Source organism: Juglans regia, chromosome 5, assembly GCF_001411555.2.
Source record: "Juglans regia cultivar Chandler chromosome 5, Walnut 2.0, whole genome shotgun sequence".
NCBI classification, from domain to species: Eukaryota; Viridiplantae; Streptophyta; class Magnoliopsida; order Fagales; family Juglandaceae; genus Juglans; species Juglans regia.
The window spans coordinates 16,915,157-16,935,353 of record NC_049905.1 but is presented as its reverse complement, the minus strand read 5'-3'; the positions used below and the strand labels follow the sequence as shown (position 1 = coordinate 16,935,353).

Below are 20,197 nucleotides of genomic sequence, written 5' to 3'. Positions count from 1 at the left end.
TAAGCATGAGTATGAATGGATCATATTTTCATTTCGATCAAACATCTCTTTTTAAAAAAACTTACATTTTATTATATTTATTGTATAGTATGTTGCTTGTTGAGTTTTCGACTTATTTTAGTTTTATTTCCTATTTTTATCTACCCAATGAGGATGAGCAAGTGGGCCAAATATAGATGGAACAATCTAATGTTACTTAGTCTAAGGAGTCTTTAGTTTAATTTATATTATGTTAGAAGTTATCCCAGTTTCTTTTATTTAAAAACTTTGAATATGTTTTTATTTAAAACATGATCCATTTAATAATTATTTTTATGAGTAAAAAGTCATTTTATTAATTATGTAAATCTCTTGCTTGACTTTATTTACAAAAGTAGGTGATATCCTTAGCCTAAGGGAAGGGGTGTTACATGTATTATCTCCCTTCACATACCGACCCTTGGACAAATTTTAGGATCTAAGAGTGAGGTTTGAGAGTGGAATGTAAGTGTTGTGTGTAGGAGTGGAGTTGCACAGGTGGGACACTAAGGTTTACTCTCGTTTTGGGTGAATGGAAGCTAGGTTAAAATTGTATAAGAATCATGCAATGAAAAGCGAAGAGAGAGTGGGCAAGGAAAGGCAAAAATAGAGTTGTACAAGGATAGCGTGAGCAATACAATGTGCTAGGCGAACAATGTTTTAAGCGAGCAATGTGCTATGAAAGCAATGTGTAAAGCAAGCAATATGTTAGGCAAGTAATGTGTCAGGTGAGGAAAATGTTAAGCAGGTAAAGTAGGCGAGAAAAGAGTAGTAGCCGTGAAACTTAGATATCTTAAGATTCAATGCATAATGTTACAAGGGTAGTGATAGGCTTACTACCTATCTACTACCCATCTACTACTTGTAGTGTTTTTATTTTTTTATCATTTTATTTTAAGTATTTTTTTAACATCCTTAATCATTAAGAAAAAATTAAAAAAATATATAAATTTACTAATTATCACTTCCTTAACTATTAAGTAAAATAAAAAATTATAAAAAAAATCAAATATAAAAAAAGTAGTAAATGAGTAGTAAGATGGTAGTAACCCTATCATTTTCCATGTTACAATTAAGAATGCTTATATCATTTGCCTAAATATTATAGGTTTGGTATAAAACTTGAAGACATGCACTGTTAGTGTAATTTGCTTGAGAATTGAGATAAGTAATTGTGATCATTCTTCACACATCACTTTATGTAAACTGTAAGATCTTTTTTTCCCATCGTACATGAATAGTAAATATTTATAGAGGAATATATATTTGTACGAGCATGTGATGATCACAAAAAATAATATTAAATAAAAATAAGGATAAAATAAATAAATACGTATTAGTAATAAATAAAAGAATAAGAAGAAAAGAAAAGAAAATGGATAAACCGGTTTCAAACCATAAGAAAATTTGCGTAAGAAAAAAACTTTCAGAGAATTTTTAGAAACACTTTGAAATCAAATTAGGCAAAAATAAAAGTAGATTAGGCTTAATTAGAATATTTAAATTTATTAAAAATGAAAACCAAAATTTGAAAAAAAAGGCATAAGCTGCCTTTTTGGACAGTATATGGGAATACTGCTGGATGCTATTATATCAATCTCATCCCTTAGATTTGAACATGTGGTTCATAGATATCATGAAGTTTTGACAGTTATAAAGTAAGAAGACTCTCTTCTTCCTCATTCTCTTCCCCAAACTAGTTTATCACACTTCCTGCACCACTCTCTCTCTTGCCACTTGCTCATTTCTTTTTAAGATTTCATTTTCTAATCTAACAACACATAAATCTGGAGTATACTTTCAGTCTACACCAAGAAATAGCATCCTCAAGGAGATTTGTCACTCTAAAAGGGAGTAATTTAGTAAGTATTTTTTTATAACTCTACATATATGCAAACTTTAAATAGTAGTGTTAATTTTTATTGTAGAACAAGTTATTATATAATGTTAGATAGTGAAGGTTTTGGGAAATTTGTTTGGGGTTTCGAATTTACCATGTAAAATTAGGCTTGATTTGTCTTGTTCTAACTGGTTTATAAATGATGATGTTGGAATAATGTTTGAAGTGTTGGGAATTGAACGGATGAAGAATTGAAATAGGAAAAAAAAATGAAAAGAGATGATTTAGAGTTTTGGTGAGGGCATAAATTTTGGGGCTTTGAGTTTTTAGTGATTAAAGCATGTAAATAAGAGGCTAATAAAATCGAATTTGAGGTTAATTGTGTAAATAGTTTAGTCTGAGGTGAACATGCAAGTATGGAAAATTCAGGGTTTTTGACTTAGGGTTTTGAAAGAGTTTTTGTAAGTTCTTTTTAAAGAAAAATGATGAATTTAGAAAATATAGTTTAATGATGTATTAGTTTTTATTTAAAATTATTTAGTATATAATAGAATCTAGGTGAAGTAATGAAATCTAATATTTAGGATAAAATAAAGTGTTATAATGTATTTAGGTGTTAAAATGAGTTTTTAATGAAAATGTGTTTAGGGATAATTGAAATTATTAAATAAAGTGTTTTGAGTGAAAAGAGTAAAATTTGAGGTTGAAATGAAAATTGAACAAAGTTTAGGAACTAAATTGGAATTGATAGAAAATTAGAGACACGACCATAAATTAATATTTAGTTAGGAGTAAAGTTTAAATTTCAACAAGAAATAAGATTGTGTAGGTTTAAATAGTGAGTTGAGATGAGTTGAAATAAAAGTTGAAAGTTAAAAATAGAATAATATATTGTTAGAATATTATTTTTTAATATTATTATTTTTTTGAGATTTGAAAAAGTTGAATTGTTTATTATATTTTGTGTGATAATTTAAAAAAGTTGTAATGATTAGATGAAATGAAATACTTTTTGTATCCAAACCTAGCCTTAGGAGTCATTTGGATTGAGAAACACTCTTAATTTATTTCATCTCATTATTACAACTTTTTCAAATTTTCGTTTAAAATATAATAAACAATTCAACTTTTTTAAATCTTAAAAGAATAATAATATTAAAAAATAATATTTTAACAATATTTTATTCAACTTTCATTTAAAATCATCTCATCTCATTTCATTTCATCTCACTATCCAAATAGCTCCTAAGTAAAAATCTATAAATTAAACTTAGAAGTTAAGTTTATAGAATTGCATTGCTTTGTGGAATTTATTGTTTTATTTGAAATATGATTTGGTTAATTTGAATATTTATGACATACTTGAGAAAAATACTTAATTGATTATGAATATTCGAACTAAGGTTTTGTCACGACGCTATATGCTAGGAGGGGTAAAATATCAGTGTAATTCCTTTGACTACTCTGGAATGAGTAAAAATAGAGTGATATATCTCAAGTTAATGGCAAATAATCAAGAAATTGGGCCGAAAACTTACCCTTGTAGCTGGGGAAGGGCCATAGTTTGTTCTTAGACTAGACAGGGTGAGAGTACCTCGATCGAGAACTATGTTAAATAATGAGTTGTTGTCCTTACAAGATAGGCACACCAGAACACTTAGGATGTATTAGTTTGTTCTTAGACGGGGTGAGAGTACCTCGACCAAGAACCATGTTAAATAATGAGTTGTTGTCCTCGGAAGATAGGCATACCAAAACACTTGAGATGTATGAGGGGTTGTGGCTTGTGTATAGATTAAAGTATGAAAGGAAAAGAAAATGGAATGGAATGCCCATTGATAAAGTTTATGAAGTTAATATTTAATTTACAAGATATATAATAAAGTTTAGAGTCGGAATTAATTGTGAATTAATGAATGGTTATGTTTATTACGTTTATGACTAATTATGAATTTTAAGACAAGTGTTTATTTTATTCAATTTTTTAATTTATGCATTAAATTGGGAAGTACAAAAGCTCATAGCAATTGCATTTCTAATTTATAGATCTTGAACACTGAGATGTAAATCTCACCGTGGTGGTCTACCTGTAGTTCGTTATTTACCAGTAATGAAATCATAGTTTATGGCAGGGACACTAAACCCCACTCTAGAGGAAGAGGCTGTCAACAAGAATGCTCAAGATGAATTAGGTGCCTCTTATGTACTTGTATAATAGTGTTGTGTAATAACAAAACAACATTAGCTAGTGTTTGTATTTAACAACCATTGTATAATTATTTTTTAAGTCAATGAGCTCATGAGAAAGTGTGACAAGGGTAGTCTTGTAACCTTGTATTGTAGATGTTGTATATATTTGATGGTGCTTAGTTTCATCTTTGGCATCGTAATTATTGTTAGTTAAAATGCTTTAGCTTCATCCTAAAAGAAAAAAAAAACTATACCTTATTTCCGTAAGTTTTAATGATAGGACATGATCATGCTACGAATTATAGGTTTGATGTCCTAGCGACCTAGCAAGAACATGAAAGGAGAAGTTGGGGGAATCAGTGAATCACAAAGCCATTGTTGGAAGCCCATTTTTATGAATCCTATCTGCGATGAAAGTAATTGAGTATTTTAGTAACTGAATATTACATAATATGACTATATATTTTAAAGAATGAAAGGAAATATAAGATAAGATTAAAGGAAAGAAAATGAAAATAAAAAATGTATGATTGCATTTGTTTGTTAGGGATACTGAATGGGCCATATGACAGTGAAGATGGTACAATATGAGGTTGGGATGTATTGCAATATCGAAATGCATCACTGGCGATGCACCTAGTTATGGCCTATTCATGCAGTTTCGTTCTTAGCCACTAGTTATGGAAAGAACCATTGATTACAATGGTCGCTAACTCTAACACACAGGGGTAACAATGTGTAGTGGCCATCAAGGATGAGGTTAAGAGAATGAACACTAAGGCCTAGTTTAGATAGTAAATTGAGATGAGATAGTTTATGAATAATAGTGAGATATTTGAGTTGAGATTAGATGAGTTAGAAATATTTTAAGTTAAAATATTTTATGAGATTTTAGAAAATGAGAGAGAAAAAAGTTAGAATAAAAATATTATAAAGTTATATTGTTAGAATATAATTTTGAGAAAAGATATTTACAACCGTGAATTTTGCAACCGCCGTATACTCTTTTTGAAAAAAGTAAATAAAATATGAGATCCGCATGAAAAATATTAATTTTTTAGTAGTGGACCTAATTTTTTTTCAAAGCGATTACGCGGCGTTTACGCACTTCACGGTTATATGTAGAATTACTCTATAATTTTTATTTTGTGATTTGAAAAAGTTGAATTGTGTTTTGTTTCAAAGCTTGAGAAAATTGAAATAATTTGGTAATGATTAGATGAAAAAATTGAAGATTTAAAATTGAAAAAGTATTTATATTTATGGTGTTTGGATATTGTAATAAAATGTGATAAAATAAGATGAAATAAGATGAGATAGAAATATCTCTCTATCCAAACCAAGCTCATTTTTTAGGTTGGGGAGAGAAATGTTTTTCTTTAATGCATTGAGATAAATGTTTATGTATGATTGAAGGTAAAGTCTTCTCAAGGACGTGTTGTTAACTGGAGGCCATAGATTATATAATCTATTATGTTTACTGCTTGACATGGTTCTTATTGATTTTGACTTATTGTAGTTATTTTTTTATATATATTTTTTATCCCAAGCGAGGAAGTTTACAATGATGCTGCAGGCAAGGATACTATCTAGAGCAATGACAACCACAGTGAGGTTTTTTTTTTTTTTTGAGTAAACAGGTGTCAACCTTCATTAAGAGAAAATTTACAAAGTTGATTTGAAAAACAAATCAATTACAATCGTTAATAACTCCCCAGTACACTTTCGTGACTGACATAGTCTAGTCTAGACAGTAAATCTTTAAAGACCTAAATCTTCATAGAAAATACCCCTCTATTCACGACAGAGATTACAAAGCCCCATACCCCGACTAAGTAGGATAGGGTATACCAAACCCCAACAACCCCGTCAACGCGGAGGCTTGAGGCATCGAGAAAGAATTTTATGATTTTCATGATTACAATTTTAACAAAATTGTTGCACGTGACATTTTTTATTTTTATTAGAAAGTGCTTCCGAACAATGTTATTTTGAGAACTATCAATTTTAACAAGTACTCTGTTTTACTTTATAAATGTATGGAACTTTTTATACATGGTGCAAGAATGAAATGTTTTAGTCTTGGTTCGGATTTAGAAATGAGATAGCTTTAGATGAAAAATAAAAATTAAAAAAATATTGTTAAAATATTATTTTTTTAGTACTATTATTATTTTGAGATTTGAAAAAGTTAAATTGTTTATTATATTTTGTATAAAAATTTGTTAAAATTGTAATGATGAGATAAGATAAGATAAGATGAAATACTTTCTGAATCCAAACGAGACTATGATTTGTAGCATTTTGTTCTTTTAACATTACAAGTTAGGGATGGAGTGTTAGGGTACGTTTGGGTGTTGAAAAGTGTTGAGAAGTGTTGAGAATGTTTGTGAATAGTTATGAGTAGAGATTGGAGTGAGTTTGTGGGTCCCATTGAGAGTATTTTGAGTTGTTTGGATGTGTGAAGTATGTTGAGTTGTTGACTTTTGAGTAGGTAGTTGAAAAATATGTGGGTCCCATAAATATTATAGTGATTTAATTTTTAGTAATAAATATTATAATGATTTTATTATAGTGATTTTTTAATATTAATAAATATTGTAGTGATTTTATTTTACTTTTATATATAATAATGATAAATAGTATAATGATTTTATTTTTAATTTATATATAATTGTGATAAATATTATAATGATTTTATTTATATATATATAATAGTTATAAATATTATAGTAATGTTATTTTTTATTTATATATTATAGTGATTTTATTTTTAATTTATATATAATAGTGATTTTATTTTTTATTTATATATTTTAGTGATTTTATTTTTTATTTATATATAATAGAGATAAATATTATAATGATTTTATTTTTTATTTATATATTATAGTGATTTTATTTTTTATTTATATATTATAATGATTTTATTTTTTATTTATATTTAATAATGATAAATATTATAATGATTTTATTTTTCATTTATATTTAATAGTTATAAATATTATAGTGATTTTATTTTTTATTTATATATTATAGTGATTTTATTTTTTATTTATATATTATAGTGATTTTATTGTTTATTTATATATTATAGTGATTTTTTTTATTTATATATTATAATGATTTTTTTTTATATTTAATAGTGATAAATATTATAGTGATTTTATTTTTTATTTATATATTATAGTGATTTTATTTTTTATTTATATATTATAGTGATTTTATTTTTTATTTATATATTATAATGATTTTATTTTTTTATTTATATTTAATAGTATAAATATTATAGTGATTTTATTTTTTATTTATATATTATATTGATTTTATTTTTTATTTATATGTTATAGCGATTTTATTTTTTATTTATATATAATAGTTATAAATATTTTTTATTTATATATTATAGTGATTTTATTTTTTATTTATATATAATAGTGATAAATATTTTTTATTTATATATTATAGTGATTTTTTTATTATTTATATATTATATATTATTTAGTGATAAATATTATAGTGATTTTATTTTTTATTTATATATAATAGTGATAAATATTTTTATTTATATATTATAGTGATTTTATTTTTTATTTATATATTATAGAGATTTTATTTTTTATTTATATATAATAGTGATAAATATTTTTTTGTTTATATATTATAGTGATTTTTTATTATTTATATATTATAATGATTTTTTTATTTATATTTAATAGTGATAAATATTATAGTGATTTTATTTTTTATTTATATATAATAGTGATAAATATTTTTTATTTATATATTATAGTGATTTTATTTTTTATTTATATGTAATAGTGATAAATATTTTTTATTTATATATTATAGTATTTTTTATTATTTATATATTATAATGATTTTTTTATTTATATTTAATAGTGATAAATATTATAGTGATTTTATTTTTTATTTATATATTATAGTGATTTTATTTTTTATTTATATATAATAGTGATTTTTTTTGTTTATATATTATAATGATTTTTTTGTTTATTTATATATTATAGTGATTTTTTTTATTTATATATTATAATGATTTTTTATTTATATTTAATAGTGATAAATATTATAGTGATTTTATTTTTTATGTATATATAATAGTGATAAGTATTATAGAATGTTTGTGAATAGTTATGAGTAGAGATTGAAATGGGTTTGTGGGTCCCATTGAGAGCATTTTAAGTTGTTTGGCATGTGAAGTATTTTCAAAAGTACGAGAATACTTGAAAAGTGTTGAAATATCTCTGTTACCCAAACACAGCCTTAGACAAATGTTCCTAAAAACCTTACTTTTTTATTTTGGTGGAAAATTATTAAAAGATTGTAGTTTAAGATGAAGATGGATAGTCTTAATAGTTTGATGCGCAAATGAAAAAAATTACTTCTATATTTGGTTTTAAAAAAAATTCAATTTAAGTTTATAAACACCAAAACAAATTTCCAATTCTCTTAAAAGAATATAAAAACCAAATAATTCTTAAAAAAACATATCTTAACATTTTTATTTAAACAAATTTTTAATTCTCATTTTAAAAAATCTCGATAGAATTTATTTTTTTAAAATTTAGGTGTAATTTGAATAATAAAATAAGATGAAATAATTTTAGATAAAAATTAAAAGTTAAATAAAATATTATTTTTTAATATTATTATTAATTTTAAGATTGGTTTCGATCGTTTAAAGATAAATGGATACATGAACTGAGGGCACAATTGCTTTTAAGACATCAACGGATCAATTATTTTCTTAAGATCGGACGGTGATTAGAGAGCTTCGTTTCGAAAACTGTTCCCAGGGACCATTTATAATCCCTAACTGATAATTCTATACGCCTAGCACCACTGCTTCATTTTCAGGCGCTCTCGCTCTCTCCACTTGAATCTGCAATCGCTTGGTAGGGGAATCTTTTTCTTAGTTTCGGATCTGTTCGAGATTTCTGTAAGTTTTCTGGTTGCTGCTATGTAGTCTACATTTCAGTCTTTTTTTAGATACATTTTCCTTCAATATTCTTTACTGGAAATCCATTGACGATCGGATACTCCATCTTGCTCGTCATTCTAACATTCTGATCCCTTCCATTTTATGTGCATGTCTTGAGAAGTGAACGGTGATGTAATTTTTGAAATTAGCGTTTATTTTTAGTTTGCTTTGAATGTTGCTAACTACCTCAAATTTTGGGTGTGCAATTTGGGGTTGGGTGAGGGGTTGTTTTGTATTTTGTACCCGCTCTTTGATTTTAGGAAGGAGAAGAGTGCTGGGAATAAAGCACCAATCCTTGACACGAGGTTCCATTTGTTGCAGGACATGATTTCTAATCCTTTTTCAGAAACTTTTCCTGCTTATTTTATTATAATCTTTTCTGGTAAAATATAATTATAAAAAAGTAATCTTTTCGGGTAAATCTATGATATTTCTTATTTCTTTTTTGTTTTGAAGCTTTGGGAAAGTATACGAACCTGAATTATTGGTTTTATATTGAGAAAATACTTTGGAGAAACATATTTATTGGAAATAAATAGAAGGAGAAATTACTGTAGTTTTTGCCAAAAGTCATTAATGCTTTATTCATATAGTTTTTCTTTTTATATTTCAAAAAAGGCGCTCTTTTGAAACAAAGTATTTTCAGTTAAGAAATGAAGACGCTCTTTTGAAACAAAGCAAGGTACTTGCATAAGTAATCCATTCTTTAAAACAAAATAAGTCACTTGGTTTTAGTAATTTGTGTCCATTAGTTTTCATAATATGTGTTACAATAAAATATACCACATACGTGAAATTAATTCAATGTCTTTATACATTTGGTATGTGTGTGTTTATAATATATATACTTAAATTTCTATTGGTAGGGAAAATTACACTTACTTTCTCAAACTACCTCTTCTTTTGCACTATGACCACTAAACTATTAAACTTGTCACTTTATCTCTTGAACTACAACACCTTTTGCAATTTTTCCTTTCCTTTAAGATCTAACCGTTAAATTTGTTTCAGGTGATCTTTTTTTGTCCATTTTAATGTTAGATCATTTAAGTGATTGAAGTCTTTCTGATCTTCTTTTTTATGGAAAAGCAGAAAAGGTGCAGCAAGACACCTGACTATCTAGGAGAAAAAGATAGAAGAAATCATATTAGTTTATCCCGTTAGAGTCTATAGAAGTGGTGTAACACCCCGTTCCCGTAGGATAGAGATGTTACTAACATTCATAACATAATGTCCGGTAAAGAGATTCATATCCTGAAATACCTCATTTATTGAAAAACATCAAAATATTAAAATTGAACTGAACATAACTGTTTTTGAAACATGAAACTGAAAACAGAAAGTAAAAACATAAACCAAACTAATTCATGTGTAAATAACACGTATTCCTTTCTAAGTCTTTATACTAGATCTATTCCGGGCCCTCCAGCTCTGTGTCCTCATACTCATCATCTGTGACAGTTAAGCATAGAAGAAAATAGAGAAACAAACAAAAATGAGTCAAATACTCCATATATTGCACATCATACCGTAAAATACATCTTAGCCTAGCATAGACTTAATTTCTGAAAGACTCTTCATAACATATGTACATCATCACATATTGACAATCATACCGTACACATAACTTAATTTAACATAGGCTTAATTTTTGAAAAACTTTACATACATACATATATCATCACCAATTCACATAGCATATCTATTCATCATTAACATGAGCAGAATCATACATAATCATGACAAACATGTAACGTGAATGCATAAATGACTGACTTCATGCATTTTTTAACAACCATACATGACTTGTTTATCGTGTCTTTTACCTATCATATGGTGTGTAACACCCCAATGGAAGGCCCAAACCACATTGCCTATACTCCAAAATGACTAGTCAATGATACAATTGGAGCTCTATTGGAAACTTATTAAGAGCAAGAACTTCTCCTTCCCAAGCAATGTGGGATCCCATACACCACCTACCCTTATCCATATCATATGGGGTATCACATGGTGACCCATGCTTGAGTCCGTGGCACCGCATAACTTAACTGGTGGTGAATATGCTTAAGTCCGTATTTCCCTTAACATATGGTGAACCACGCTTAGGTCCGTGGCACCACTTATCATATTAGTGGTGAACACACTTAGGTCTGTGTCACCCTTAACATAACTTGTGATGAACATGCTTAGATCCGTGTCACTCTTAACATAACTTGGGATGAACATGCTTAGGTCCGTGTCATCCTTAACATAACTTGCGATGAACATGCTTAGGTCCGTGTCATCCTTAAACATAACTTGTGATGAACACACTTAGTTTCGTGTCATCCTTAACATAACTTGTGATGAACACGCTTAGGTTCGTGTCATCATTGTCATAACTTGTGATGAACACGCTTAGGTCCGTGTCATCCTTATCATAACTTGTGATGAACACGCTTAGGTCCGTCTCATCCTTAACATCTTATCTTTCTTAATGCATGAGAAGTTTGTTGGACTTCATAAACTTTTCTAGCATGGCATACATTTGTACATAGCATAACATAACATGATATGGCATAATGTGATCTGAACATAAACATTCCCTGGCATACATGATATGAAACATTACATGACTTATATGATCTAAATACTTCATGACATTACATTGCATAGCATACATGTGATTTTCATGACATATCATCCATCAAATTGCAATCCATAATAGCATAATATACATACGCTCACTTACATGCATATCATTATAATTCATTGAAGATCATGAAAGGGATCTAACCTTGACTTAGCTCATAGTGTAGCGTAGGCAAACATCATATTTTCATATACAATTAGAACATTTAAAGTACTACACATGCAATTATATGATTATACTAATTACCTCTTAGCGCCTCTTCCTGATTCCCACTTTGTAGCGTGTTACCTATACGAGGTACTAAACGTTACTAATTTCCTTGAAAAGCGTGTCGTAATACTCTACGTATAATAGAATTTAACTAAAATAGTAGGCTCCATAGTATACTTTAAAAATATACTTTAAAATCCCTTAAATATTTTTTATAAAAATTGTGTCTTTGGGTTCATAATTATTCATTCAAAACTTTGGGCTAGCTTAAATTCCAGCTCAGCCCTAATTGAGAAAACAGTCCATTTAAAGTCATTAGGATAGTTTCTGGTCCATATTAATTTAACAACACAAGTCCATTTAAAAAATAAGCCCAGCCCTCGTTTGTCTTAAGAAGGCACTTGGCGGTATGGGCTTAGGGCCCAAAGGCCCATTATGAATTAAAAAGGGTGGTTGCCCTTTTGGAAACACACGAGACCAACACAACTGAAGGGAATTTGCCGTGTGATAACAGTGGACTCACTGAGAAAAGGAGCTGATGCGCGGTAGCTTTGGGTGGCTGGGAGGGACAGGCGACGCAGTTGGTGTCTCTGGGCAGTGGTGCGACACCAAGAGAGGAAGAGAGAGTTAGAGAGAGAGGATCTGCTAAGTCGAGAACTGAAAATCACGAGGAGAGAGATCTCGTCGAGGGCTTACCGGAAGGAAGTGGGTTCACCTAGGTTGGGCTGGTCGGTGATTTCTGGCTCCGAGAGTGGTACTCCGAAGTCCCTTGAGGTGGTTGGCGACGGCTGCACAAGCACACGGCCAAAGAGTCACTGCCGATAAAGAGGGAGAGAGAAATCGACGGGTTGGGCTTAAACGGTGACGACGTACGTCGAGGTGGGGGAAAAGATCACCGTCGGCGGCTTCTGTGGTAGTTTCCGGCGAGGTGGCTGACTTGGTTGAGGGAGGTGGGTTCTTGATTTGTAGAAGCTGCTACGGTGGCTGTGTATTAAGGTTTCTTGTGTTTATTTTTGGAGGTCTCGGGGTGGGTTTTGTAGGCAAGGAGAAGGGGTATCGTGGATCACAAGGAGATTGGATAGAGTTTGGAGTTGGGAGTTTGGTTTCCCATTAGGAAACTTATTCAACTAGGAGATAAACACTTAGGCTTACGAGTGAAGATAGTGGAAGAAACTCACCCATTCTAATAAAATCACTATTTTAAAACGGATCTTAAATTTAGTAATAGTAATAATAATAAAAATAATAATTTTTTTTGATAAGTAAAATAATAATTAAAATTACACTTTTGGGGTTTGGATGTTACAAGTGGCCCAAAGGAAAAATTCTATTTATATTAAAACATTTTGAGCTCATCCAGCGTCTATTTGTGGTCCTCAAAGATTTTATTGCTCCTTTCTTCTAAATACACCAAATGAGGCAAGTACAAACCATGTCCACACTGTTGTGATTTGCGTGCTACCACTTGACCTCCTCTAGGAATAGAAAAGATGCATAATTCTTCTGGGCGTTACCCAAGCCACTCCAACGGCTCCAATGCACTTGTAGTCTCACAATGAAGTAAAAGATGATCAACAAACTTTCCACTTCTCTTACACAGCATCAATCAATTACTTATTTGTATCTTAAATTTCCATGGTGAGAATCTTTTCCTAAAGAATTCGTTAAGCAATAAACGAAACTCTCAATGGGACCTTTGTCTGTCAATATTCTTCAAAGAAAATGCTTGTTAGAGCACTCCAAATGGATTCTTCATCTTATCCTTTAAAATACATCACCAAAACCCACTTTTTCTATTTTACATATTGACTTTTACAATATACCATATATCAACTTATCTATTTTTTCTTCATATCATTTAAATATTATACTTTTTATTCTTTTTTATTCATTTCAAATATTTTCTTCAACTACCAATTATATTCTCATATATTTTGATATTTGCAATATTTCCCCATATACAATGTCATATAATTATGTTCTATTTTAAATTAATCCAAATGTAAAGCTAAACCAAAATATAAATTAATTTAAAAAATAAAAATAAGAGATTATATAATGAAAATATTCACACAGTATATTATGAGAATATCCATTCTCGATAATTGTAAAAGAATACTCTTAAGATATTTTTCAGTATATTTCGTAAATATTCATTTTCGATAATTGTGAAAGAATGTTCTTAAGATATTCTTCGGTATATTTCGTGAATATCAATTTTCGATAATTGTAAAAGAATATTCTTAGTATATTCTTTTTTATATTATGAGAATATATTTTTGGTTTTCTCAAAACTTTAACTATAAATAACACTATTTCTTCATAAAGTCTCACCAACATCTTCATTTCCATTTCTTTACATAATTCTTCTAGTTCTTCTTTCTATATAGTTTTTATGGATCCTGTCATTGAGGTATTTGACTCTGTCATCTGACGAGGAGTTGTAATTAAATTTAGCTCTTGCTATGGAAGAAGAATGTTTGGGTAATGAAAGAGGCTCGACATAGCGTCGTAATTCTATTCCGCGTCATATATTCATTCGAATAAATTCGTTTGAAGGCCACCAATGCATTTTCCAAGATTATTTTGCTAAATCATTCATATATCCTCTGAATCTATTCCGTAGGAGGTTTGGAATGCAACGTCATCTTTTCTTGCGTATTCAAGCTGCAGTCGAAGCATACGAACCATATTTCGTCCTAAGAAGAGATGCTGCTAGAAGACTTGGGCGTTCCTCCCTTCAAAAAATAACTGTTGTGATGAGAATATCAGCTTATAGAGTATCTGGTATTTTGTGGACGAATACTTAAGGATTGCAGAAAATACAGCAACCAAATGTTTGAAGAAATTTGTTAAGCCTGTCATTAGCATCTTCTCCAACAAGTACTTAAGATCGCCAAACGACAACGATATTGCTAGATTGCTCGCAGCTGGAGAAAGTTGTGGGTTTCTTGGGATCGTAGGGAATATTGATTGCATGTATTGGAAATGGAAAAATTGTCCAAGTGCATGGAAAAGAATGTATTGTGGTCACATTCATGAACTATCGATAATTTTAGAAGCCGTAGCGTTATATGACCTTTGGATATGACATACATTTTTTAGATTACTAGACTCTCATAATGATATTAATGTCCCAGAACATTCTTCTGTTTTTAGAGAGCTCGCTTAAGGACATGCTCCGAAGCGTTGGTGGGAGAAGATTCTTCTCTTTCATTACTCAAACGTTCTTCTTCCATAGCAAGAGCTAAATTTAATTCCAACTCATCGTCTGATGACGAAGAGTCAAATACCTCAAAGACATGATCCATAGGAACTATATAGAAAGAAGAATTATGTAAAGAAATGGAAATGAAGATGTTGGTGAACTTTATCAAGAAATGATGTTATTTATAGTTGAAGTTTTGAGAAAATGAAAGGTATATTTTCATAATATTCTTTCACAATTATCAAAAATGGATATTTTTTCACAATTATCCATTTTCACAAAATCGAAAAATGGTAATTAAAGAATATAATGAAGAATATTTTTTTTACAATTATAAAAAATGGATATTCACGGAATATACCGAAACGAAGAATATCTTAAGAATATTCTTTTACAATTATTGAGAATGGATATTCTCATTATATACTTTGTGAATATTTTCATTATATAATCTCTTCTTTTTATTTTTTGAATTAATTTATATTTTGGTCTAGCTTATAAATTTGGATTAATTTAAAATAGAACATAATTATATGACATTATATATATGGAGATATTGCAAATATCAAAAGATATGAAGATATCATTAGTAGTTAAAGAAAATATTTGAAATGAATAAAAAAGATTAAAAAGTGTAATATTTAAATGATATGAAGAAAAAATAGATAAGCTGATGTATGATATATTGTAAAAGTCAGTATGTAAAATAGAAAAAGTGGGTTTTGGTGATGTATTTTAAAGGATAGGATGAAAAATCCATTGGGAGTGCTCTAACGGTTCCCTGTAGCAGAATGTAAAGTGTCTTTAAAATAGAAGATCCAATGGAGGGCATTTTTGAGAGCATTTCTTTATATTTTAAAGAAAAATGTATTATAGAGCATCTATTGGGAGTGCTCTTAACATAAGGAATAAAGATATTAGAGAAATAATGAAAATTAAGCATTCCTCTTCTCAATCTAGTGGAATACAGCAGATTAAAAAATTCACTAAAAACACCAACCTCCCAATCTTCATTCACTCTGATGAAGTTTTTATTCCTTTGTGCCAATTACTAGAAAAATCTCGAAATTGTTTGCCACAAAAGCATTATTGGCAAGAGTAACATGGTATGGAAAACTTCTTTAAGCGCCCTATGAACACACCTCAAGTCATGCATCCTAGATCCAACTCCCACCTCAAATTGGATATTGTTCCTTGTAATGAACTTCCACAAAATGCCTTCCTCGTATCAAGGACGTTCATCCACAGGGAAGTTCATGACTTCCTAGTAATGGAATAATAAAGGTATTTTGTGGAAGAACTTCCTTGTATATATTATTCCAAAGGGCTAATAAAGGTATTTTGTGGCTTCAAGATGAAGCCATCTAACCCGTCCCCTTCCCCAATGTGGAGGGTTTAAGTTAAGGAGAGATTTCTTGTATCACTAGATTCTCATGCATACTTGACTGCTCTTGTATATCTCCCGTGTACTTGAGTTCTTTCCTATGTACTTGAGTTCTTTCCTATTCTGGTTATCAATGAAGTTTTTGTGTACTGATAAAAAAAAAAAAAGTTGAGGAGGTACTTAATTCTTGTTTGTCCCCTATGGGTCTAGTGAGCCTCCATTGTACCTAAAAGTACAAAAAAAAAGTGACACTAATATCAAAAGCTTCTTTATCATCTTGTCCTCAATTAAGCATGCTCTATGACTTGAGAAGAAAGAAGACCTGTAGACTATAGGACTTCTTGTTTGAATAGTATATGTTGGACACAATGAGGGTGATTGTGTTTCTCGTTACCCTTTTTTTGGCCTAATGAATTTTGGCTGTAAGTTGATGTAATATTGAAAGTTGCATTGTTTATGTTGAATATGTTGTGATCATAATGCTAAAACTTTCTAAGAGTAATAACAGTCAAATGTGCAATTTAATCACAATTGTGCAACAATAGAGAAAGATATACTAGACTCTGGTTTTCTTGTATCATATGAGTCTCCAAATGAAGTTGTGTTGGATTTCTTTAATTTATCACCCATTATCTCATTTATAGGAAAATAGTCAAATTGCAATGGCGATGAGGATGGCTGCAAGATTTGTATCTCGGAGGTTCTCTAGTGGTGGAAAAATTCTTAGCGAGGAGGAAAAAGCTGCAGAAAATGTTTACATTAAGGTAATTTTCAAAGCCCCATATTTTCTCGTGCTTTTCCTTTTGGCATTTTTTTGATGCCTTGGTGCTGCTGGATTTTTTTTTTTGTTTTGTTAGATTAAGTATTTTCTTTCTGGTTTCATTGTATATTGATATACACTTTCATTTTGCCTCCCTGATGCTATTTTCTTAATAATTTGAATATTTTTATTTGAATATCTCAGATTACCCAAGCTCAATGTCTAGGATGTGTATATATATATGTATATATATATATATGGGATTTGCCTTTTAAATTTGTTGGATGCCTTTGTAGAATCAGTCTGGTGAAGGATGTCTTGGGTTATTAAACCCAGAGTACACAAAATGGTATGCAAGAGATAAATCTAGGTCGAAGTAAGGAAAACTAAAAAGTCATGAAAATTCAGGCCATTAAAATCTAAAGCAATGGCCCATAGAAATAAAGTACTGAAAAATAGAGTTCTAAGTTCCTCTAGAGACCGCTCTTCCCTTTGAAAGTCCAATCATTGCGTTCTTTCCATATATACCACATAATACAAATCAGGATCATTTTCCACACCGCCTTGATTTGTTGAACTCCTATTGGAAGTGTCCAGCTAGCCAATAGATCTACCACAGATGCAAGCATAACAAAGGATAACTCTATCCGGCTAAAGACTTCCACCCACAAGGCTCTAGCTGTCTTGCAATGTAGCAAGTGGTGTTCCACTGTCTTGCCAGATCTCTTGCACATGCAACACCAGTCTAGTATAGCTATCCTGTGTGGACAATTGGTTCAGACTAGGGGCAATTTAGAATATATAACGGGGTCTGTTAGAAATTTGAAGTTTTGTCTAGAAGACACTCTCTCTCTCTCTCTCTCTCTCTCTCTCTATAATATATATAATATACTAAGCCACTTGTTCTATTTCTTATTGATCTTAACACTTAGATCTTAACCAAGGGTGTAAATTGTCAAAATTTGGTAGTTTGGAGTACCAATTAGCAACTTTGGTAGTTTAGGATGCAAATTGGAAAACTGATATTTTAGGGGTGCAAATTGTTACTTTCTCGTAAAGTTGTCAAGAAATAACAGGTCCAGTATGCAAGGGGATCTTGGTAAATATTGCTAGCTTCAAGCGCAGAGATATTAAAACTTTCAGTAAATATTACTAGCTTTCGAACTCTGAAATCAGACGTCCAGCATGCAGGGGAAGATAGTTATTTTTTTTTTTTACGTCTATAAGAAATTAAAAATCGATGTCTCATTACAGTTATGGAGCTCAGAGATAGACTTGATGATCAAAGAGTATTGATAATACTTGTATAATATTATCTGTACTTGAGCTGGCCTTCATTATCTGTACTGAAAAATTTTAACTCATGCTATTGCATCATATAGAGCAGCATGAAAAAAAAAAAAAAATTTCTAAAATCATCCAAATTTGATTATGGGGTCAGGTTAAATTTTTTCTTTTTGTCTGTATAATATTCACAATCTAAAACCATTACACGAGATAGAGAATGTTGAACTTTTGACCAGCACGTGTCATGTCTCCTGCTGGAACTTTTCAGTGGCATCTTGGTGATGGACCCTTGGTACAATTCTGTCCATGCTAATGAGCTGTAGCTCAAAAGGCACTCCTCCGATTTTAAGTCGAATGCAGGGTGAGATTGTGAATTCAAAATTCATTGGGTGCATGTATAAATGATGCTTTGACATTTTCTTACACGAGGTATCTGAATATATCTATTGATTGCAATGGACAATCTGCTTATTAATCATGCCTGTAGTGCTTTTGTGGTGCTTTCTTAATAGATCTTGTGTAATGGTGTAGAAACTTGAGCAAGAGAAGCTGGAAAAGCTTGCAAGGAAGGTACGAGGAGATTACTTTTTTTCTTTTTGTCGGTCTTGGTAGACATTCATCCTCTCATTAGCTACGCCATTTGGTTTACCGTGTATTGCTTGCACTCTGAGATGCTCTGCTCCAAAACTTCATTCTTGTTTGTTTTCACAATTCCTCTCATCTAAATCTAATCTAATCTAATTATTACAAATTTTTCAAATTTTCACACAAAATAAAATAAACAATTCAACTTTTTTAAATATCAAAATAAAAATAATATTAAAAATATATATTTTAATAATATTTTATTTAATTTTTAATTTTAATCTCAACTTATCTGTAAAAATAAACGATGCCGGTTTTTGACTCAAGGATTGTGGTACTAAACATGTATTTATTCTCTCTGTTGGAACTTTTTGTTGGATAAGATCCTTGCACAGTTATCCTTGGCTGTAGTAATAATTCCTGATGAGTTGAATATTCTCAGGGCCCAAAACCAGAAGAAAAACCTGCCACAAGTTCAGGAGGAGGATCAGTCACTGATGCCAAACCTACGAGCTCTTCCTCATCCTCAACATCTGGAGTATCAAATGACAAGTACCGGAACTATGCAGTTTTAGCTGGAACTATCACTATTCTTGCTTCTGTTGGATGGTACCTCAAAGGTAGTGAAAAGAAGCCCGAAGTCCAGGACTGAGAAGAGGTTAATGTGCTTTCTTTTAATATGAACAGTCAAAAAGAGTTGACAGAGGAAGAAGTATTACTTTTACTCTCTAAATCATTTGTTTCAGTCAAATAAAATACATCACTTTTACTTTTACTCTCTAAATCATTTGTTTCAGTCTAAATCATTTTTGAGCTAGTTTGGCCACTGGTTTCCCTTGTCCCTATTCTGGAATATGTTATCTTCTCAAATCAATGACGTGGGGTGGCTAGTGTTAAAATAAACATATTATAAAATAGAAACGAATTTATGATGTACCTTTTAAAACAATTTCCAACACAAAGTAAAAATATTAAAAATAAATAAAAATGTTAGAAAATAAAATAAAAAATAAAAAAAGGAAGAAGGGTCTGGGAAAGGCCCACCAACGGGTCGCCGACGGCCACAACAGTCAAC

The 20,197-nt window shown here is 30.1% G+C and overlaps 1 protein-coding gene and 1 long non-coding RNA gene across 3 annotated transcripts; both read left to right on the top strand.

Annotated features, from left to right (window-relative positions):
* Window positions 1-1,729: 1,729 nt before the first annotated feature.
* Window positions 1,730-4,227, top strand: LOC118348532. The gene is made up of 2 exons (XR_004801606.1): window positions 1,730-1,880; window positions 3,905-4,227. It is a non-coding gene; the product is annotated as an uncharacterized LOC118348532 (long non-coding RNA).
* Window positions 4,228-8,861: 4,634 nt separating this feature from the next.
* On the top strand, window positions 8,862-19,948 carry LOC108986488 (uncharacterized protein At2g27730, mitochondrial). 2 transcript variants are annotated; one of them, XM_018959116.2, is made up of 4 exons: window positions 8,862-8,967; window positions 17,135-17,254; window positions 19,069-19,107; window positions 19,565-19,939. In XM_018959116.2, the coding sequence occupies exons 2-4, from the start codon at window positions 17,153-17,155 to the stop codon at window positions 19,772-19,774; spliced, it is 351 nt and encodes a 116-aa protein (XP_018814661.2). In that variant the 5' UTR covers window positions 8,862-8,967; window positions 17,135-17,152; the 3' UTR covers window positions 19,775-19,939. The 2 variants fall into 2 exon arrangements, with proteins under 2 accessions (XP_018814661.2, XP_018814660.2); XM_018959115.2 differs by having other exon boundaries at window positions 8,890-9,011; window positions 19,565-19,948.
* Window positions 19,949-20,197: the final 249 nt, after the last annotated feature.

Coding starts and splice junctions, on each gene's coding strand:
- LOC108986488 (XM_018959115.2), top strand. CDS start 17,153: ATGGCGATGAGGATGGCTGCAAGATTTGTATCTCGGAGGTTCTCTAGT. Junction 17,255..19,068: donor CAGAAAATGTTTACATTAAG/GTAATTTTCAAA, acceptor GTAATGGTGTAG/AAACTTGAGCAAGAGAAGCT. Junction 19,108..19,564: donor TGGAAAAGCTTGCAAGGAAG/GTACGAGGAGAT, acceptor GAATATTCTCAG/GGCCCAAAACCAGAAGAAAA.